The sequence below is a fragment of the Lampetra fluviatilis genome, chromosome 2, assembly GCF_964198595.1.
Source record: "Lampetra fluviatilis chromosome 2, kcLamFluv1.1, whole genome shotgun sequence".
Taxonomy (NCBI): Eukaryota; Metazoa; Chordata; class Hyperoartia; order Petromyzontiformes; family Petromyzontidae; genus Lampetra; species Lampetra fluviatilis.
Window position 1 is genome coordinate 14,957,709 of NC_136276.1, and position 23,114 is coordinate 14,980,822.

At 46.1% G+C, this 23,114-nt stretch overlaps 1 protein-coding gene across 4 annotated transcripts; it reads right to left on the reverse strand.

The window, feature by feature from the left end:
• Positions 1-5,931: 5,931 nt before the first annotated feature.
• Positions 5,932-17,017, reverse strand: TANK (TRAF family member associated NFKB activator). 4 transcript variants are annotated; one of them, XM_078870765.1, is made up of 9 exons: positions 16,478-17,017; positions 15,240-15,431; positions 14,444-14,569; positions 14,200-14,314; positions 13,039-13,070; positions 12,139-12,230; positions 11,823-11,941; positions 11,278-11,681; positions 5,932-10,614 (listed from the first exon to the last, which is right to left on the reverse strand). In XM_078870765.1, the coding sequence occupies exons 2-9, from the start codon at positions 15,417-15,419 to the stop codon at positions 10,480-10,482; spliced, it is 1,203 nt and encodes a 400-aa protein (XP_078726891.1). In that variant the 5' UTR covers positions 15,420-15,431; positions 16,478-17,017; the 3' UTR covers positions 5,932-10,479. The 4 variants fall into 4 exon arrangements, with proteins under 4 accessions (XP_078726891.1, XP_078726876.1, XP_078726883.1 ...); XM_078870750.1 differs by having other exon boundaries at positions 11,104-11,681; XM_078870757.1 differs by lacking the exon at positions 13,039-13,070 and having other exon boundaries at positions 11,104-11,681; positions 12,139-12,208.
• Positions 17,018-23,114: the final 6,097 nt, after the last annotated feature.

The following is a 23,114-nucleotide window of genomic DNA, read 5'->3' on the forward strand; positions in this document are numbered from 1 at the left end:
CAGCACGATAGGTGCTCCCCAAGGACTGGAAGAAGGCGAAATGATGTCGGCCGCCAGCATATCGGTGACGGCCGACTGAACGTGTTCCTTCTCAGCAGGACTCAGCCGGAAGGGATTCTGCCTGACCGGTGCCGCATCGCCTGTTTCAATATGGTGGCGCAACAGGTCCGTGCACCCAATGTCATATTTGTGCTTACTGAACACATCAGAGAATTCTATCAGCAAAGCACGCAGCGCACCCAACTGTACCCTTGACAAATCTTTTGAGTCCGCACACAGCGAATCGACCCATTCAAGGTCCTCCCCCGATCGAATTTTCTGCGCCGGGACTGGATCAACATGCGCAACAAGGCGCTCTTCCGCAGGGACCCGTGCCGCGCGAACAAGCTGAATAACGGCCGGACGCGAACCAGCGTTTAGAACCATAACGAACGGGTCCTTGTCAGCCCGAACCAACGTGTGAGCCACCGACAAATCCAGACCTCCGACAGCCCTATTTGATGGACCCAAAAGCACGCCCTGTTCCGAGGTCTCCCCATCCAATGGCTTCCTCAACCGGAGGGGAATCAACATCTGCGAACCCGGGGGCACGTGCACGGTCTGTGTCGCCAGCGCTTGTATCGTAGCGCACGCCATCCGAATTTCCGTAGGATTCGACAAAAAAGAAATACGGCGACCCGATGGTAGCTCAATGCAACGTTGATTGATGAGAATTTGAATGGGCATTTTAGCCAAAAAATCTGTGCCCAACAGACAAGGAACCGCTAAGGAAGAGGAGACGAAAACAGGTCCCGACAATTTAATATCCCCTATGCAAATGGGCGCCCGAATCTGCCCGACAATGGCCAACGAGCCCCCATTTGCCGCGTAAAATGGCACGTCCACCGGAAGCAGAGGTCGACATTGGACGGGGAGAATGTTGTAAATGAGGTCTGAAATAATAGTCGCCGATGCCCCCGTGTCCACTAACACCCTGACCTCGACCCCGTCTATGAATCCCGTAACGACCGATGAACCCGCCGACGCAGCCACTATTCTGTGACCCAACTCAGACCATTTAATGTCCCCTCGGTCCCGCACGAACCCCCCTCTCCGAACCGAATCCCCGACCCCTAATCGGCCCTCCTCCGCCGCAAAGCGACGGCCCATGTGTGTCGTGCATGTAGGCCGAGCATGTGAAGTGCCGCGACTTGCCGGGGGTAGTAGGGATGACTTGGGGCCTTGGTCGTCGTCCAGCCGAGGTCCCATAGCGCGCTGACGTGGAGCGCGGCAACCGGACGCCACGTGGCCCCGGAGGCCGCAGTTGTAACACGTGATGAGGGATGTCGGAGGTCTCGGTTGCTCCAGCTTGCGGGCCGATCGCAGAGGCGAACGACCCCCCGACCTCCAGTCCCCCGGTCGTCCAGCGGTGAACGCCTCCTCCCGTGGGCAGACGACTTGGGGCTCGGTGACCACCGGGCCCGGAGCTGAGGCCACGGCAGCAGTGCAGACGACCCCCTGTTTACGCTTGAGAACCTCGTACGCCTGTATACTTGTTGCGACCCGCAATGAAGATATGTCGACTTCGTCGGCCGTGTTGATGGGGACCCCCAGGTCCTGCGCCAACTTGAGCAGTTGCTCCAAGACCATCGCATCCTGGCCCTCCTCGTCCATATGAGGGAACGCGGCGTCGGCGAGAGCCAACAACGCCGTGCGGTAGGCGAGCGCGGTCTCCGTGTCCGCCTTCCGTCGCTCGTAAAACTGATAGCGCCTAGCCGAAGGAGGTCCATAGACCTTGGCCATGAGGCCCAACGCAGCCTTAAGCGTAGAGCGGTCCGAACTCTGTGCGGACCTGAAGGCCGCGAGCGCGTCGTCGTCCAACATGGCAGGCAGTGCCCGCAGCGCCGTAGCGTCGGACCAGGCCGACATTTCTTGATGCGCCAGAAACCTGCGTTGGAATGCGCCCCAGTCCCCGCCTTCCGCATTGAAGGCTGTCAACGTGGGAAGGCGCTGCTGGAAGATGAAGTCGTCCTCTGCCACGTGGTTCCTCTCCGCCGCACCGTCGGTCTGCAAGATGGCGGCCCCTATGGCGGGTGGCTGATGGCGGTCCGTAGCGCGCGCTGATGACGTAAGCGGGCGCGCTTGGAGAACTCCCGCCACGTGTTGCTCGCCGTTCCCGCCAAAATATGTCCGCGTGGTTGAAATGGCAGGAACTGCCAAGTCATTTTGGCGGGAATCTGCGAGGCGAGCCTGTTGAATGTCCGCCGACGTCCCTGCTCCTCCCGACGTGGTGATCTCCGCCAGGATGGACGCCGCGGCGAGTAGCAGCTCTGCCAGACGGGAGTGCGCCTTGCGGAGTCCGGCATCAGCCCACAGCCGCTCGTCCGGCGCCCCCGGTGGGTCCTGCGGCGTCGGCATCTCCTCGTCCTCTCCCCCTGATGCCAGCTGGCCCGAGTCGTCGAGGTTATCCTCGCGGTCAATCCCGTGAGTCCGACGAGTCTTCCTTGTATCCATGCCTGGAAGACTGTTTCACTTCTGACGCCAGTTGAAGTATTCGGAATGACGGCGGGAAACCACTTGACGGGTAGCACACTTTATTAAATCTTGTCTTTCCACAATAACACGTGTGGTCACTATTTCTCACACTACACACTCCACTTTACACGTGTGGTCACTACAACTCACGCTGCACATTTCACTTGACACGTGTGGTTACTACGGCTCACGCTGCACGCTCACGCTACACGCTCACGGTGCACGCTCACGGGCACTCCAGCCCCGTAGCGTCCGTGGAGCCCACCCCAGCTTGGGCGTGGGTCACGACCTCTGGGTCCCGCGGGCCGGCCCTCACACGGACGTTCGGCCCCGGGTCCCAAGGTCCCGCCTCTGAGCCACACAGGGCCCCGGTCCCCACAAGGACAGCGGGACTAGGTGCCTCAGGGCCCTATCTCTTCCTCCTCCGTCTTCTGTCTTCACTGGTCACCAACTCCCCGTGCGCCTGTGCGCACCGCCTTATATAGCCTCCGCTCCCGGGGGACGGAGCGTATGCGGACCGCGACGTGAGCACCCCCTTAGTTGACCAATCCCCACGCACTGCCACACGATCCCCTCGTTGTCAGCGCGCGTCACCGATACCCAGCCAATCACTGCCTCATAACCCATGACCCTGCGCTGACCCATGATCCTTCACGGTCAGCGCGCGTCACCAACACACACAGCCAATCAATACGCGCTGGCACACGATCCTTACCCCAGCGCGTATCACCACTACAGATGTGTTGACCACACTTCTGCGCTCTTTCACGATGATGGGGGCGGAATTACTGAGGCAATATACATTATGCATTATTTTTTATTTAAAGCTTTCGTGACTGCAGGGATTCATATTCTTGGTTCTTCCGGTAAAGTCACGTAGAAGGGAAATAAAAATATTATTTTTTTCTTTTATTTTATTATTTCCCTTCTACGTGACTTTACCGAAAGCACCACGAATATTATGCATGATGTTCATGCAGCAGTGGATAGAGTACGATGAGGATAAACTATATGATGCATGCTTGCCAGTGTCAGGCGACAATTTATAGTGCTTCATCCAGCAGTGGAGATAATCAATGGATTCTAGATTTGAAGCTTTCGTGACTGCAAGGTTTCATACTCTTAGGTTTTTTCGGTAAAGTCACGTAAGTAAAAATAAATAATAGAAATAATAATAGAAATAAAAATCTTTTTATTCATTATTAGAAATAATAATTTTATTTCTATTATTTTTATTTTTTATTTAATAGAAATAAAATTATTATTAACTATTAGAAATAAGAAATTTATTTATATTATTATTTCTATTATTTATTTTTACCTAGGTGACTTTACCGAAGAAAACCTAAGAGTATAATGAATGGATGATCGTGGGAGTGACTCCGGCCTACTCCGGCCTCACCCTCGATCCCCTTGCCTGGAGAAGCGCTCGATCCCGGGCAGAAAAACTAGGAAAGGGAGGCACCAACCCATGGGGCACTAGGCCCCAACTGAATTTGTTTTATGCTTACATATAATTCACTACGTACGTACTGCATGTGTTTGTAAGTGTTTATGCCTCTATCACAAGTCGTGGGAGTGTATTCACGAGTGATAAACTAACTGTGTGACCATTGTGGGCACAGAGCTAACGCATCAAAGTATTGCGATATTTTACGATGCTGGACCATCGATCGCCAAATCGTTTGGATTAACGATTATCGTATAGAATGTATGACACTTACGCGGAATGTAGATGAGAACAAGTTGTAAATGTATGCTAAACTTTAGAAAGTGATTCGCAACAGTGCAGACAATTATACAGGATGGTCCAGATGTCATGTTTATTCTCCAAAACGTCTCATTTTTATTAATTAAGGCTTATTTAAAACATAAATTTACATGAAAAGGGAAAGCAATGTTAGGGCTCAATTAATTGTGGGGGGGGGGCGGAGGGGTCACAATACATCTGGACCACCCGTGCACTCAAATGGCCGTGCCATGTTTGCGTTGTGGTTTATTGATCAGCATCAATCCCACGATGGCGTGGAGAGTTGCTGACGACGACGAGGAGGATGCGGCGGCGGCGCCATCATCATCGTCGTGGTGGTGGTCTCGGCTCGGTGATGACCACCACCACCATTTCGTCGAGATGCGCTCCCCTCTCCTCCACCAGGAGCGCCAACTGCGCCCCCCACTCGAGAGATTTGCGAGACGGCCACCGCAGCGACCCACAGCCCTTGCCACCCGTGCCACCCACGGCGACGATGGCCGTGCGATGTTTGCGGTGCCCACCACGTGGGGGGCCACCCCCCACCGCGCGTGCCGCTGCCACCTCGCTCCGGGGGGGGCATCGGCACGAAACGAGCCGCTGCTGCCACCTGGCGAGCACCGTGGGTGCCACCGCGTGGGACCAGGAGGGGTCCTCCTACGGATCGAACGCGACACCTCGCGTCGAAGTCTTGCGCGGCTTGCAAATGATGTGGCAGCAGGCACACGTGGCGCACGGCTGCCCGAAACATTTGGCGGATTTCCAGCCGTCGGCGGCGGCGTGGTCGTGGTGAAAGAACCGAGGCGTGCTCGCGTTGGCACCGATGACATGAGAGGTGTCGGCAATGGTGGTCTGTTGGGAACGAAATGTCCCAATGGGTTTTTACCAACTCTTGGGAAGACGAGCGTTGGGCCACAATGTGTGCGGGACAAACGTGCCGAGCCTGTGTCCTGTGAGAAAATAGGCGTTGCAAATTGCTTACCTTTGAATGTCAAATTACGTTCAAAGGCATGGGGTCACTCTGGGTGTATGTTTTGTTGTAGAAAACAAACGGATGAATATAATGCTAAGTCATCGAATAACAATTGTTTGATTGAAGTGAGATCTCAACCAAGGCTGGGTGATTGGGATAAAAGTGCTGATCAAGCTCTTGAAGAAAGTCTAGAAGTTATTCGCACAAGTTCAGCATTGAATAAAATTACCAACGTGGAGGAACAAAATAAAAATACATGTGAACATGATTCCCATCTTCCTGAATGCTCTATTTCCAGGCGCAAGATTGTTGTTCAAATGCCACTTGTTCCAACATGGACATCCTTAACCACACACAATCCTCTGGACGAGCCAACAGATCTGGACTGAACTGTAAAGTTGGTGCCGAGAAAGTAAATACCATTGTCACCTGTTCATTTATTTGTGATAGAAATTGCATTTTCATCAGGTCTAGGATGACCTTATGTTAAGTCTTTGACCCAGGATTTCCTGCAAAAGGAGAATTGTGTTGGTATAGTATCGCGGGCTCTTGCCTGGTTATGTCTCTGCCTTTATGACATCAGATTATGAGGCTCAATTTCTCAAGATTTGTCCTGTGAATTGCACAAATTGTAAAACATTGTTATGGATGTTTTATAATTAAATTTCAATTGATGCCACTTTCAAAGTGTAAATGTGTCCTTTATTTAACTTTACTTGACATACAGTACATTGATTTACATTTAAGTCAACAAACATGATTGTTAAGACCATTTTAACAAACTTCATACAAGCAAAAGCACTGTCAAAGCAATATATATTTTACTAAGGCGAAATTATAACAAGGATAAATGAGTCACAAACACAATTACTGTAATACACTTACAATAAAAGGTTAAGATGGGGCAGTTAAGTGTTTGGAGTTTACTCCATAATTAACTTCTTACGTTTCTTGCACTGCAACCAAATACATGTATTAGCTGATATGTAGTCTGCTTTTTCCTAAATAGGGTTAATTTAAACTTCATGTCACATGGTGACGAAGTATTATATTTACAAAGGATGGTCATTAAACTTTGCTCTTTGTAAAAATGTAATATAGTACTATACAGCACTTTGATAATCCGTGAATCAGTATTTTGCGGATTACCCGCAGTTCGTGACTACTCCCATAATCATAAGCTGCGGAATCCGCAAATCATTGCATTGCGAAATAAATGAAGTGCACACTCCAGTGTTTGAAAAGCTGAGTTGCAGAAACGCAGAGCTGCATTACTGCAGATAGAAACACGTGGGAACTGCAATTAGACAAAAAGGTGCTGCATAAATAAACGGAGAGTTGCAGATAGAAATGTTGGCGGAATATATTTTTCGCAAAATATTTCTGGGTTTTGCATCAGCACAGACAAGCTGTCAGTATAGAAAAACTGTTGACATCTGATTTTTACGGAATATCGAAGCCTAAAAAATGCGACAGAGAAAATACGCTTGACCCATATAGCAGATTTGCTTCATTTGGGTGTTGAAAACAATCGTAACCTCAATCTAGAAATATATCCCGGATTGATGGTGGGGCGAGTCAAGCGACCCGTTTCCTTGTAAGCCACGTGGATTAAGAGCGGCCAATTCCTCAAAAAAATGTTAAGATTATGGGACTAACCTCTGCAGTGTCCCACGCATTACAGGTTAAGTGATATGGTCCCCATATCAAGACGGATTAATAGAGTTCTGCTGTACATGCAAAACCTACCCAAAAAAATCACTAGTTTAACAAAAATATTTGGTCAATATTTCAACTCGGACCTGAGATATTTAACTTTCCACACATGTACACACTCATATATATCTCACATATAATAAAACTATCGACAAACGTTATTGGCAAAGTACAAAATATTCCAAAACTATACTTGTGTATAAATGTGTATGAACTTCTATTGCACCGTACATAGCCAAGCATGCTAATCGTCACGTTATCTTGATTTAATATTACAGCATTGTGTAATTTTGTCAACTGTTTCCAGAAATACATTATTGGTTATCATTTGGTCCAAAAGGAGACATGACTGTGGTCTGCTTTAGGCACATAAGTTACAATAGAAGCCCTTGTTTACTAAACATTCACTTCTCTCGTTTAGAAATGTCTTGTCAGGCAAAAACAGTGAAGCAGATGAAAAAAGGAAAGACAGCAGGAATTTGGTATTACTCCATAAATGCTGAAAGGGGGTGAAAGCATGTTGAAGTTGCACAAGATAATCAAAGCTTCCTGAAATAGGAAACAGCTGCCACAGGACTGGAAAAGGCAATAATCATAGCACTGCAAAGGGGGATATGGAGTACAGTAACTCTAAGGAATAAGTATATTGAGCATTCCAATTATGGCATTTACCAGAATGTTGCCAAATTGAATAAAGAACCAGAATAATCCTTAAGGGAAAATCAGTGTGGATTTAAATCAGAGGGTTTGTTATCCTCAGTTCTTTAAGGTAAAACAGCTGATGAAGAAGAATTGGGAGTATGGGGGGAATTTTCGATTTTCTTGTAGACCTTAAACAAGCCGATGATTTTGTGAAGCGAGGTGTGAATAAGTTAGCTGATTAAAAACGTGCCTGTGTAAACAAAGTATAGACATCATGATTTCATATCGGGGCAGGTATGTCAGGGTTGTATTGTTTAGCAGTTCATTTAATGTTGTGCTTTAGTATGTATTCATGATCATCCATGGAATCAGCACAGGAGAAACCCCAGGAGTAAATAAAAGGACGAAGATGCATGTACGGGGCTCTTTGTATGCATATGAAGCAGGTTTGTTGGCTGAAGCCATACGGCTGTTGATGACATTAGCCAGAGGCTGGACATTGGGGTCTGGTGATAAACTTTCCTGAGACAGTTAATGGCAGTAGTAAGAAATTAGGCTCCTGTGGTAGGTTCACAAGTTATGGTAGCAGAAGACTGGGAGATGACTATTTCGGCAGTTATGTCCATAATGCAACGTAGGCATATTGCTTTAGTAGGCCAGGTTTTTTTACGAATATGAAAACCACTTTGGACCAGTATCTATTATCGTGCGCTCATTATGCTGAAGCCAGGCGGCGATACCCGTTTCATCAGCAGTGTGGAGGGCTGAGACCACTGTTAAGTCGAGTAAGGAGGTACTCGTCAGTCTGACGCTGACCACATCCAGAGTGGGTTATCAGGTTGGTTGCACACACACCCTGGTGGTACAGAACCTGTTGAAAAGAGCCCATAATCAACATGCCAGTTTGAAGTCAGGAATACAGTGGAGTTGGCAATTGATGCCACCGCCGAGTCTCGGTGTGGCATTTTGGAGCTTACGGGCACCGCAGTGACAAGCGGCCTCATGGAGGGTCGACTATGGCCAAGTGTATTGTGAGACTTGTGTACAGTATTTTCACAAATCTTGGCCTTTGCCTCATGACAATTGTAATGACAGTCGTAATTGTAATGGGAAGTGATACTGCTCAGCACTTAGCATCCCTGGGAGTGCACACGATTGAATGCAGTTGGGTGTCAACCAGGTTTGTGTCCAATACTTGGCAGTTGACTAGCAAAGGGTGATAACAGTTGTGCGAATCGTCTATAGGTTGAGCCGACTAGTTTCCTGAGGTTGTTCATCATTCCGGTTTTGGCTGCCTTCTTCAGGTGGTTGTGAAATATCAGATCTGCCCAATGTCACACACAGGTAGACTGGGAGGTTGTCTCAATTCAGACACTGACCATTTAGAAGTATATTTAAATAATGGGCTGTGCTGGCATTGTTTACATTAGTCTGAGTGTAAAGGGACATTTGAGGCAGAAATGCTATCTGCATTATTACTATATGGATCAGAGCTTGATGCTAAGCAGCATGGAAATACGTTTCTCATTTATGAGCCCAAGTGTCTGAGATGGGTGCCCGTAATTTCATGGCAAGACAGGATGAGCAATGCAGAAGTCAAGAAGAGAACATGACAGGAAGGTGTTTTGGATATGATTATGCAGAAATGAGAATACTGAGAGGGACACGCGTGTCAAATGCAGGAGGGCCGTTTACCAAGACAGGCAATTAAGAGTGGTCTCTACAAATCTGGCTACGAGTAGGAAGAAACCCTAAAGACCAGATGGTGGTGGAAGTTCTGTGCCTACTCTGTAGCAGCTGTGGGATCTGGCGGAGGGTAGAAAGAGTTGGTGAGCTGTGGTGGCATTACATAGGCATTGGCCATGATGACATCTTGATCTTGATTATATCACAATTTTAAGAATGTGGCCTACACATACAATATACATTTTTCTTGCAGCGTATACAATATTTAAAGATAATCAATGATCTTGGCAGTAATGGTTGTAAACGGATTTAACCTGCATCAATTATCTTCTTGGTTCTTTCGGTAAAGTCACGTAGAAGGGAAATAATAAAAAAATTAAAATAAAACATCAAATAATTCTCACGACGTTTCGGCCACAACGCAAGCAGCCGTCCTCAGGTGAAGAACAGGTCTGTCGGAAAGACAGCGTCTGAATGGGCACCACCAGGCTTGGCAGCGTATATTTCAGCTGGGTTGGAGGGGGGAAGGGGCGCCTTGACAAAGGAATTTGCATATCAAGAGGAATTTAGCATATTTATGGCAAATTCAGATATGGGATTAGTCACTACTTGTGGAATGCGTAGGAGGTGGGGGAGGGGGGTTCAAAGTCATATTATGCCCGTGCATTATGCAGTATGCAGGATTAGCAGCATCAAAGGGAGGGAGTAGGGTTAGCAGTAATAGAGGACGGCTGCTTGCGTTGTGGCCGAAACGTCGTGAGAATTATTTTATTATGTTTTATTTTTATTATTTTATTATTTCCCTTCTACGTGACTTTACCGAAAGAACCAAGAAGATGAATCCCTGCAGTCACGAAAGCTTTAAATCTGCATCAATTACTTTAGGTTATACATCAAATGCAAATGCCCGAATAATGCACTCTGGCATCTTGCTCTCAATCAAGCTGCTTCTTCTTCACATGCATTCACTCCATTTGGTTCTCCTGTACTGGCATCTTGGAAATCGTGTTTCGATGGAGCAAGGATGGTGATGGCAGAGTAAACTTTAAAAAATACACTCTCTTAATAAAAAATAAAAACAAAAATTTTGAGGCTTGGTTAAAGGCACTTTATATGCCGATTCTTGTTTTGAAGCAATTATTTCCACTTACAATGTTATTTCTGGTTTGTATGTCTGAGAGTAGCTTTAAAAGCTGCATCATCTCAGATTATCATCAGGAGGCGTGTATAAAAAATCGCTGCCCATGAGCTGTTGGGAAGGGAAGAAAAACTGTGATCCGTCACTTGATTGGGAATTCAGACACATCTCTTCCAGCTCATTACAATGTAGAACCTGTGCAGAAAGAAATACACACTTTAAAGGATATCCTCACAGACATTCTATCATGTAACAGCAGTTGTATAAAAACATATTATTTTGAAATCTGAATAGGCATTTCTTATTGTGATCATTGAATGTTTTCATCAAGTGTTGTAATGAACCATATGCTAATATCTGTCAATATAAATAGCAATAAAGAGGACATCCAAGGACATGAAACTTTGGTCTAAACAACATGCCAAAGTCCTGTATTGTTGTTATTACAACATTATCCTACTTCTGTACGCATCAATTGCAAAATGTGTGTTTCGATTTAAAGCTTTCGTGACTGCAGGGATTCATCTTCTTGGTTCTTTCGGTAAAGTCACGTAGAAGGGAAGTAATAAAATAATAAAAATAAAACATAATAAAACAATTCTCACTAGGTGAGAATTGTTTTATTACTTCCCTTCTACGTGACTTTACCGAAAGAACCAAGAAGAAAAATGTGTGTTGTTATACCTTACGCAGATTATTGTCATCTTTTGGGACATTGCAGCCTGGAAAAGCATTCACAGGAGACGCACCCAAATTGTGTGCTACACCTGGCACTACCCCTGCTGCTGCTGCAGGAGAATCAGTCGGAGGTTCCATGGACGTGATTAAGTGGTGTTCCCCTAAGGCAAAGTTGCCCACCTCATGAGCACGTCCTTCCCCCCGGCGGCCGGTCAGATCATCATCCTCGCTGATGAGGTTCTCTAGGTACTCCATGTCAGCAGGAGGACGTTTGAGTCCAAGCGTTGACAGGGACTCCACAGTCATTAGCAAGCTGTCATCAGCTTGTGGTACTGCAGCAAGCACAGCCAGAGGGGTTCTGCATTCCATGTTAGATTCAGTTGGCACTTGTTCGTGACCTCTGTTGGGCGAAGTACCTTTTCTGCTTCCAAATGATGCAAGTGTTTGTTTACGGTGATCTGTAACATCCTGTGAATTAACAACAGCTGCCAGGCCTTCAGCCATTTGGCGGGGTAGCCTTGTATGGGCAGTGACCTGGATCGAGTCTTCCATGTCCGTGCACTGGATAGGTATAGATTCAGGGTCTGTGAAAAAAGTAGGCAAAATATGAAATGCTTTACTGAATATAAAAAACAAGTGATTGTATGCGTATATAATAAATGTCCAACTGTATTAATGTGTTTAGGTTTTAAAAGGTGAGTGCACGTCATTGAGGCAACACTTACAAGTCAATGGAGATTTTGGCCTCAGAAATGCCCTGAGCAGGTTGGACTGTTTCCGTACCACCATGTGCAGCTTTTTAAACTCCTCCTGCAGATCCTGGTAGGCAACCTCCAGCTCACTCCTACACCCATCATCAATTTGTACACAGGAAATTCACCTGAGTTCAAGTATATAATATACAGTAACTATGGGAAAAACAACAATCTTTTCATATATTTTCATTGCATTTGTTAATTATTTGGAGTTAAAAAGGCATTAACTTGTATTGTGGATTATATGCAGTTGGATATATAGATGTTATTCAATTGAACCACGTACCGTTCACCTGGAGAGGAACATTTCGTCATAAACCTCTCTTGAACTGGCCGAGTCTTTCTTTGTGAGACTTCTGTCGATACGACATCATACACCTGCACAAAATATTAAGAGTGCCTTTAAAGAGAGATCACGACTACGTGAGTTTGGCCATGTTAACTATTATTCAGAATTACAAACTGGAACACTTTCTGCATGATAAGCACGTGGATCTGTAATTCTTCATGTGTGTTTTGTCTCCATTTTGGAATTAAATAATGATTTAGGCATCATTCCAAGATTGAGGTATCCAATTTCTATATAAACATTTAGTAAAAATGTCTGGTCCCTCTTATGTTATCCCATCTGGCTTGGGAGATTGTGCATCTTCATACTAGAGAGGGAAGTGGTTACCTCTTCAGATGTGACATTTGGAACATCCTCCTCACCAAACACATTGTTTGCTGGGTATATCATATTTATTTGATGCTATAATCATCTGCATTACATTCCTCCTAAGTTTTGTCTGTAATATGCATTATAAACTTCCATCTTTCTCTCGAATAATCTTCAATACAATTTTCAATTGACGAATCAATTTAGTTTTTTCTGATTTAATGATCCCACCATTAATACATTTTAGTTTGTGTCGTCTAATTTCTTTCCTCATTAGTTTCCTAATGGTTGTACAGAGTTGTGAACATGTTGTGTTTTAATAATGCATATATGTGTCCATTACAATGTTTTCCCCTGATTAAACAAAATTCAAATTCACGTAAATGTAATATGTTGTATCAAATGAAAGCCCCCATAACAGTCTACATCATAACACCATGTTTCAGTTTATACAAACTATTAAAATGCATGTTTAAGGACATGACAGATCGAGTATATTATTATAGGCAGCTGTGTTATGTACATTACCTGCTCATATGGCCTGTCCTCAGCATAATGGACTTGCAGTAATGTTCCATCGTGTTAAAATATACCATTGAAAAAAACATGACGAAGCATTAATACTTTATCCTATAACGTAACAATTAAGATTTTAACATAAACACTTCCAATACAAACATCTAATTTGCATGTGTATAGTCATACAGGCTGCACAGTAACTATAGTTTGTCCACGTGTGCAGTCAAGTGTCACATAACAGGCTGCCCACTCATTTCACACTTGTTGCTCATTCACTCCATTCAATTCAATGCTCAAGCAAATATTTTTTTATAAACCGTTTTTTACAAGCCTTTGCTAACCTACCATTGGATGAATGCCTAACCATGCCATGTCAGTCCGGGGTTAATCTGACCATACCCCATCACACTCGTCAGTACAAGTTGGTGAAGCTCATTTTGTATTTTACAGCAACATTAATACTTATTTTGTTTCTTTGTGGGATAAAGATGTTGCTATTATTTAATTATACTACATGAACTATAGAGTAAACCACTGTAATAAAGGTATTTCTTTTGGGTTAGATCACATGAATGTTTGTAGTTAGACCCGCCACCACCTGACACAGCCAATTAGTAAGGTTTGTCACGTAAACAAAACGCGCCAATTCGTTACTACTTCAGCACACCGGTGTGTTGGAGAGTAAACCCACAACATTTACAAATCGAGTATGACGTTTGGCTGCTGATTACAACCAGCTTCATCAAGCGATAGTCATAATTGTGAAGAAGTCTTCCTGTTTCAGTCTTAAATAGAGGAAGTAGAAAGGTGATGTCATCACTGCAGGCCTATCAAGTGCGAAGACCAGAGGGGGGTTAATGGCGGTGTCGGTAGGTGGCGGGTTTAACAACACATTTATATTTACGCGATCGAACAAAAAAACCCTTTTTTATGGATATTATTGGTCGCGAATGCCTATGTGTTAAACTAAATCACAGTAGTCTGCGCTCCTTCGACAGAGGAAGAGCAAAGCTACCTTAACATTGGCATTTAGAACCTGAACACATTGCTGACATACACGAGAATAGCATAGCCAAGTTGGCTTATTATTTTAAAACTAATTTAACGAACACCAAAACATCAAGCTCATATGACAAATATCACAATATAATTTTACTCATGCATACATACCTGTGTTATTACCCTCTTCAGCACGATGCTTCAATTGTTTACCGAACTCCTGTTTGGCATTCAGCTGTGCCTGTAGCCTCCCAGCTTCTTGCTTGTACAAATGAAAATCATTTTTCTGCAGGTGATATCATGTAAGAGACTAAGGTGCTGCTTTTTTACATTCAGTATCTTAACAAACTTGTCTTTTGATCATTGAACGAAAAACAAAGCAAACTATAATCGGTGCACATTCGAAAATACCTACCGTTTTCTCCAGTTGTTCCTTGTAGCAATCTCTCTCTCTGCAGGCCACGCTGTATGCCTGGTATGCCTTGTTGAGATTGACATCGTTCACCACCTTGTCCATGCTTTCTTTGTGGTTGCAGTGATTCTATTCCACAAAGATACGATTGTCACATGTAGCTGGCAGTCTTGTATTTAAAGTTGTGCTCCAAGACTGCACACAAGCTAACCATAATTTAAGCATGTTCTGTTTAAATGTATATACTGTATAAGGCAAACCACGTATTCCCAGTAAGTGTACTTTCATAAAAGTTCAATAACTAAAATGAAAACCAGCATAGAGAAACAATTTCCAGTTTAATCATCACTGCATCTTGAGAAAGCACATGCATGGCTCAAGAGATCAGCGCAATAAGCCAGTATTGCTTATGACCCTAGGTTAAAATCTTGCCAGCTGTCTGTGATTAAACTGGTTAGTTGATCACCAATAACTGCCAGAAATAGTCATCATATTAAGCATTGTTTTTGCACTCGATTTGGATGCATTCCTGCTGTAAGAATTACAAATGTTGGTTGAAATACCACGCAGTCTCCAAGGACTGTTCGTTCACACGTGGTGCACGCTGCCCTGTGATTTTCGTGGATTGTCTCACGGCATGAAGCCCATTGCACAATTGGTATACATTTGTTGGGGGGGGAAGACACAAAAAAAGAATTAAAAAAAATATTGCCTCCCCTCTCTACCACAGTACATGTTTTAATTCACAATCAGCTGTTGTGTTTAAATAGACTTCTCACACAAGGTTCTGATGCCTTACCACAACATCTCCAAAGGGCTTTCCCTGGACCAGGTGAGAAGCTGCACCTGGCTGCTGAGTGAACATTTCCGTTTCTGAATGTTCCTGTGGTCCACAGTCACCCTCGCCAGACCTGTGTCGTGGCCGGAATTCCATCTCCGTTGTCACTCCAACGTACGCCTCACTGTTGAACTCCGTCATTGCACAGTCCACCTGCAGCGTGTATTGAGAAGTTCTCTCAGCCAACTCAAATCCTCGATAGCATCTTAGGCTACATCACAGAACTCACATAAAACACAGCCATTCAAAAAATCATCATAAGTCATGATCTAAACACTGCAGGATGATGTCCATTCAGATCAATCACGTTCAATATACATAGCTTACGGTTTTACAATGCAAGTCCATCAAGTGCTTGCACAGGAGCTCTGATGACATCGCCCCATCTCTGCTGTGAACATTCTCCCCGGGCATACTTAATTCCATAATTAGTGGCGACGTGTCCTGCTGAAACTCACTTACAGTACTTTCCTGAACACAACTTCTCTCTCTCTCTTAACTTGCGTTTATCATATCCGGAGATAGCGTCACTCCCACACACACACAACATGACCCACATCGCAGTGGGAAGAGATAATGAGAGACAAAGACCAAGCGATTGCGAGAAAGACGACTATGAGATAGCGAGAAACAACAGAGAGAAGACATGAAGGGCGATTCCTCCATAATATCCCAATACGGGATTTGGTTGACTGCTTAACCAAAAGGTGCCATTCGTTGTAGAAACGCAGTAGGGACTTTAAAGTCGACACTCCACTGCTACACCGTATTCACTTGAGTAATGTACTTGACCCGGGCCTGCCAAACACTAAGATCCCCCAATCGTATAACCTTGAACAGACTGTAGGGGCAAGTGCTGTTAGCGAGTAGCAAGCGCCTATGAGGGCCGGCAAGGCACACACGAGGGGGGTGGGTGGCCAGTACCACGCCCGGCCGCCTTTGTCTCCCCGGTGGTCAACGATTACACACCGTACTCATTTGAGGCCGAGTCCACCAAGGGGAGGCCCCAGTGCCGGTAGGCCTACACAGCGCCACCACCACTAGCACTCCACGTGTGACCTCACTTCCAAAGCCACCAAACACCACCAAAAAAACCCACCCACACCCCCTGGCTGACACTCACACAGCGACACAATAAATCAAACAAACACCCACAACACAACACGAACAAGTGAGCCGCAGTTCGTTCGCGAGCTCACGTCAACGTCTTGGGTTGTTGTCTGGCTGGATGATTGACCGACAGTCGTCTTAGCCGGGCCGCCGTGGCCCTCTGCGTGGCCCTCCTGGCTGGGCCCTCCTGGCGAGGCCCTCTGCACGCAAGGCCCGGGGTGGTGGCGGTGGTCGCGGAGTCGTCCACCCCGGCAGTCACCTCTCGACGGTGTCGTCCTTGTCCACTCGCTCTCTCTCCCCTTCGCTGTGGGGGCTCAGCTGACGGTAGATCAGTGGTGGTCGTCGTAGTCGTCGCTGCTGCTGTTGTCTGCTGTTGTTGGCAGTCGTGGAGGGAGCTGTGGACGCGAGTGAAGGCGGCGTGAGGCCTCCTCCTCCTGCCCTCCCCTCCTGGCCCGGGGTATTCCCGGCCGTGCGTGGCTGTGGGTGGGTCGGGGTGGTGCTGCCGCTGCCGCCGCCGCCGCCGCCCAGAATAGCACGGGGAAATTCCCCGGCCGAAACTACCACCACCAGCAAACTACCACTACCAGCACCAAACTACCACCACCACCAACAAACTACTACCACCACCCGCAAACTACCACCACTACCACCAACAGCAAACTACCACCACCACCACCACCAAACTACCACTACCACCAAACTACTACCACCACCACCACCAAACTACCACCAACAAACTACCACCACCAGCAAACTACCACCACCACCAAACTACCACTACCACCAAACTACTACCACCACCACCAAACTACCACTACCACCACCAAACTACCACCACCACCAACAAACTACCACCACCAACAAACAACCACCACCACCAAACTACCACTACCACCAAACTACCACCACCAACAAACTACCACAACCACCAAAACCACCACCACCACCAAACTACCACCACCAACAAACTACCACCACCAAACTACCACCACCAACAAACTACCACCACCAACAAACTACCACCACCAACAAACTACCACAACTACCACAACCACCGCCACCAAACTACCACCACCAACAAACTACCACCACCACCAAACTACCACCACCAACAAACTACCACCACCACCAAACTACCACCACCAACAAACTACCACAACTACCACCACCAAACTACCACCACCAAACTACCACTACCACCAAACTACCACCACCAACAAACTACCACAACTACCACCACCAAAACCACCACCACCAAACTTCCACCACCACCAAACTACCACCACCGCCACCAAACTACCACCACCAAACTACCACCACCACCAAACTACCACCACCACCAAACTACCACCACCACCAAACCACCACCACCAAACTATCACCACCAAACTACCATCACCAAACCACCACCAAACTACCACCACCACCAGCAGCAGCAGCAGCAAACAGCACGAGTTGTAAAGAGGAAACTGTGTGAAGAAAACACCCCACGTTGCACACAAAGACAAAGATCACCACCACCGCCACCCACGTGTAGCCTGTAACAGACCGTAGTGGGGGGTGGGGGGCAGGTTGATGTTAGTAGCGAGTAGCAAACCGATGAAGGCCGCCGCTACTGTGACACACGAAGGGGTGGACAATACCACGGCCGAACGCCTTTGTCTCCCCCCCCCCCCCGGAGTGGCGATGTTTACCCACCGCACCAGGTACTAGGGAAAGGACCAGGGACCCGTTCAGATAATCGTCACTGGTGTTGTCTGCGGGGTTACGAGTTGTGAAGAGGAACCGTGTGAAGAAAGCCCCCCACAAAGTTTAGACAAAGACCCCCCCACCCTGTGTTAGCCTCTAACAAGGCCCATCTTCTATGTGCGATACAATGCTACGCTGTCAACTTGCACCGATGCCCGTCATAGGAATGTGGAATTGCCCACCGTTGGTGCGGGGACGACGAGCATAGATGAGCGTAGGTCTCGCTTGAGAGAAATATGCGCGGGATAGGGGGGGGGGGCACTAAGGTTAAGTTGCCCCCCCAATCCCAATGTTAACTTGTCCCCCCCCCCCCAAATCTTAATGTAAAGTTGCCCCCCCAATCCTAATGTTAAATTGCCCCCCCCAATCCTAATGTTAACGTGCCCCCCCAATCTTCATGTTAAGTTGCCCCCCTCAATCCTAATGTTATGTTGCCCCCCCATTCCTCGTGTTAAGTTGCCCCCCCCATCCTCATGTTAAGTTGCCCCCCAATCGTCATGTTAAGTTGCCCCCCCCCAAATCCCTCCCATCTTGTTCTATTATTGAAATGGTCATCAGATAGAGCAATACAATTACTGTAAGACTTTGGGAGTGCCGACCGTGGTGTAAACATGGTGGTGTCACGCTGCACTCACAAGTGCTTGCCATTTCGATCTCCCGGAGAGGCCTGCGACCCAATGCAGTTGTACTCATGTATTTTTTTAAACGTCATTCATGCAAATTACCCCTCGTTACGGATATAAAACATGAAGAGACGCGTGGACGTTCATTGGGCAGCTTCTCAACATAACCCCGTGCTGTCCTCCACCCGGCAATGTAAATGGGCACACGATCATTGAAGAAAATCGTCAGGTGGTGGGGTAAAGCGTGGGCACTTTCCCACCTCTTTCAAGACGTCCATCCACAGCGTGGCAGGAAGACTCAGGTACTGCACTCTGGACAAGAGGGATATTGGAGAGAGAATTCCAGACAGCGCCCTCCAGCGTTGGGTCTTCCGCCAACAAGGCTGCAAGCTTGACCTGTCACGTTTCGGTTTCAGTTTCATTTATTTGGCATAGCCCTGTGAGCCATTCGGCTTTTGAATCGGGTGCAACCGCAACAAACAAAAACATGAACAAGAAAACATCTTAAAGTGACTACGCGCAAACAGAAAAATGCAGAAAAAAACAGAAAAGTCTTCCAGAAAAAGCACCGAATATCAATGCTGTGTGCCAACAATCCCAGTGGGATGCAAGTCAAACAATAACTATAAGACAATTTAGATTAAAGTTATCAGTCTAACTCTGTACTACAATAAACAAATATGGCTATACCAAAACGTTTTCTAAATCACCAAAATAAAATTATAAAAGCAATGCAACAGTGATCATAGAAACTGATTGAAATTTTACAATAAACTATATACATAACATGTACTACCAACTTTGCAGCCATAGCTGGCAGCATGAGTCACTCTATAACAGCAGGAGTATCAGTAGGAGTATCAACATTTTTCAATGCACCTTTAAGATCAGCACACTGTAATCAAACACAAGATCATACTTTGCAGCGGTCATCCGGAGCGAAACATTTGATTTCAGGCCACTGAATAGCAGTGGCAGCTAAGGGTGTACAACTCCTCTAGAGCATCATAAGGCCTCCTTTGCCAGTAGAAAATATAATATAGGTTTTTTTACCCCTTTTTCTGGCAACAAAACTGACACCTTTTTTCAAGGAATCATGTTGGCATTAACCACAATACCTGCGGTCAGTATTGTGGTTAATGCAAACATGATTCCTTGAAAAAAGGTGTCAGTTTTGTTGCCAAAAAAAGGGTAAAAAAACTATTATTATCCTCTAGAGCAGTTTTGAGTGAAGATCTCACAGGTAAATTTTGATTTAAAGCTTTCGTGACTGCAGGGATTCATATTCTTGGTTCTTTCGGTAAAGTCACATAGAAGGGAAATAATAAAATAATATAAATATAAAACAATAAAAATTCTCACGACGTTTCGACTGCAACACAAGCAATCATCATCAGGTGTGAAATAGTGGACTGCAACACAAGCAATCATCATCGTGGATTTCACACCTGATGGTGATTGCTTGTGTTGCAGTCGAAACGTCGTGATAATTTGTATTGTTTTATATTTATATTATTTTATTATTTCCCTTCTACGTGACTTTACCGAAAGTACCAAGAATATATCTCACAGGTAGTGATCCAAGTTGCAGTTTATTGGTGATAGCATTCCAGACCCTGGGGGCATCAATAGCAAAAGCCCTTCCTCCAGTATTTGTACGGCAATAAGGAATGTGAAGCTGGTAAATGAGTGAAGACCTTAGGTCACATTTGCTCTTCGAAACAGAGAGGAGATCCAGCAGGTAGTCTGCGGATTTTTTTGTAAGTACATCGGTACATGACACGAGCAGGCAACTCGCCACCCCACCACTGGTCCGACACAAAAACCATTGACCATCGCTTCGCTGGACGGTCCGCTCATGCCCTCGGACCAGCGGAGTTCTTCATTGCAAGGCAGGCCCTGGGGCCCCTAACGCAGCCCGTCAATGATGTCAAACCAAAAAGTGCCCCCCTCTGAAAATGAGTGAAGAACACCGCCCAAGACCACCACCACCCCCCCCATCCTGGGGGAGGGGGCCGATTGCTCCGCACTCTGAATGCTGGAAGGGGTGGGGGGGTGGACTTGGGGAGATGGCGAGGGGAGCTGGGGGGGGGGGCTTGAAGCGAGAACTGGGGAAGAAGAGGGGGGCTGGGGGGGGGCTTGTGGGGAGAAGGGGGGGGGCTTGGGGGAGGGCTTCAGGGGAGAACTCGAGAAGGGGGGGCTTGGGGGGGGGGGGTTGAGGGGGGAACTGGGGGAGGGCTTCAGGGGAGAACTAGGGGAGAGGGGGGGGGCTTGGGGGGGGGAACTGGGAGAGAAGAGGGGGGGGCTTGGGGGGGAGGCTTGAGGGGAGAAGGGGGGGGCTTGAAGCGAGAACTGGGGAAGAAGAGGGGGGGCTGGGGGGGAGGCTTGAGGGGAGAAGGGGGGGGGGGGCTTGGGGGAGGGCTTCAGGGGACAACTCGAGAAGGGGGGGCTTGGGGGGGGGGGTTGAGGGGGGAACTGGGTGAGGGCTTCAGGGGAGAACTAGGGGAGAGGGGGGGGGGCTTGGGAGGGGGCTTGGGGGGGGAACTGGGAGAGAAGGGGGGGGGGAACTGGGAGAGAAGAGGGGGGGGGGCTTGGGAGGGACTGGAGAAGAGGGGGGGATGGGGACTCGGGGGGAGAAAATATCTTCAGCCTTCCACCTGGGCCTCATGGTGCCAGTTAAGAGACTTAGACTAAATTGTAATTGTTCCGCTGTATAATTGTTTGCTGTATGTCAGGCATCCCCCACAACCCCGGAGGCTTGCCCCTATTTAGTCCAGCTTACAGATGTCTTAACCACTTAGCTGCGCTTCCAATAACGTTGTGTATTATGCACTGGAACCAATATAAACTTCGGGGCCGTCCATAAATGACGTCACGCGATTTTGGACAATTTTTGACCCCCCCTCGTCACACGGCGTCACAAAGTCAGACCCCCCCTCAAATGACGTCACAAAGCTCTGCCCCCCCCCCAAAACCATATTTCCATGCTTCAAATCGCTTTCAACTATTGTCATTGTAGTGCGTATTTAATCTGGCGCTGCACTCGGATGTTGAAGGAGAAAACATTTATTATAAAGTATATTTAATTAAGTAGAACGTGTTGTCTATATTTATTTAAAGTTGCGCATTTTGATGTGACGTCACATTTCTCAACCCCCCCCCCCCCTAGGTGCGTGACGCCATTTATGGACGGCCCCTTACACTCAACCTTGGATTATTTTGTTCATGGTTTCAATGGGATTGATCAACAAATAGTACCAAAAACATCCGTCTGCGTTTAACATTGAGTCACGATAACTTCTGAAAAGGATCCACTATATTTTTTTAGGCGTGGTGTTGGTATTAGACTCACCCTATAAGAAACCTGGCAAATTTCACCAAAACCTGGATAAAAACCAATGATGGAGAAGCCTTTTCCGTCAAGGCAATGACATGACACACACCATGCACCCATGTGTCATCTCATTGTGCGGTTTGAAAGGTCATGTTGCTATTGAAATACTTCCAAGGACACTCGCACGCTGGAAAAAATGCAATCCATGTTTGTATGATTTTTCATGTGTATGCTGACAAACAATGCTTGTTTTAATGAGGTATGTTTTATGTTTTTGTTGTACTATTACTACATTAAACATCGTTTTTGTCAAAACAGGAATCAAAACTCAGATGTTATGCTGTATTTAATTGTATGCCCACATACACTTAACTTATATTCAGTTTATATTTTATTAGATAATTTTGCATTTAATAAAATGCATATATTTAGGCATAAAACAAAAGAAACTGGTTTTGCTTAGATTTCAGGCATTTAGCTACAATTTATATGACAGAAATACAATACAGTTTGGGTTCATTAAGCATCTCTAACTGTATCTCAATGCGAAACTTTTAGAAGCAACGGCATTTTTCGGCTATTCTGTTAGCAAAAAAATGCCATACATCACGATACAAAAACTTGAATGTATTATTACTTTTATCACCAGCAGTGTGTAGTTGAAGTCAGCATTACAATAACGACTTCCAAATCGAATTGTAACTTGGCCGAAAGGTTTTTTTACACAAAATATAAACACTTGAATTAAAATTGGTGAAATACGTGGTGCAATTAATACTATAGGATGCCCCAACATGAATGTTGGTGACAACTGTATAAAATAATTTCTACTTATGAAAAAACGAACAACAACAAAAAAGAGAGGCAAAACTAAAACATAAAAAAAATCACTATAGTTGTCTGTGCACATTTCAAACAAACTGCTCATGTTCTGCTCGCACAGATAACAACAATGACATTCCATGTACTAGCTTCTGAGCGAGCAGTGAAGCATGTCATTGTCAGTTGTCCAGAAAGTGG

Excerpts from the sequence above, each read along its gene's own strand:
- TANK (XM_078870750.1), bottom strand. The coding sequence starts at position 15,419 with ATGACGGAGTTCAACAGTGAGGCGTACGTTGGAGTGACAACGGAGATG. Across the intron at positions 14,570-15,239 it reads AGCCCTTTGGAGATGTTGTG|AATCACTGCAACCACAAAGA; the intron begins GTAAGGCATCAG and ends TTTGTGGAATAG. Across the intron at positions 11,682-11,822 it reads GCCAAAATCTCCATTGACTT|ACCCTGAATCTATACCTATC; the intron begins GTAAGTGTTGCC and ends CTTTTTTCACAG.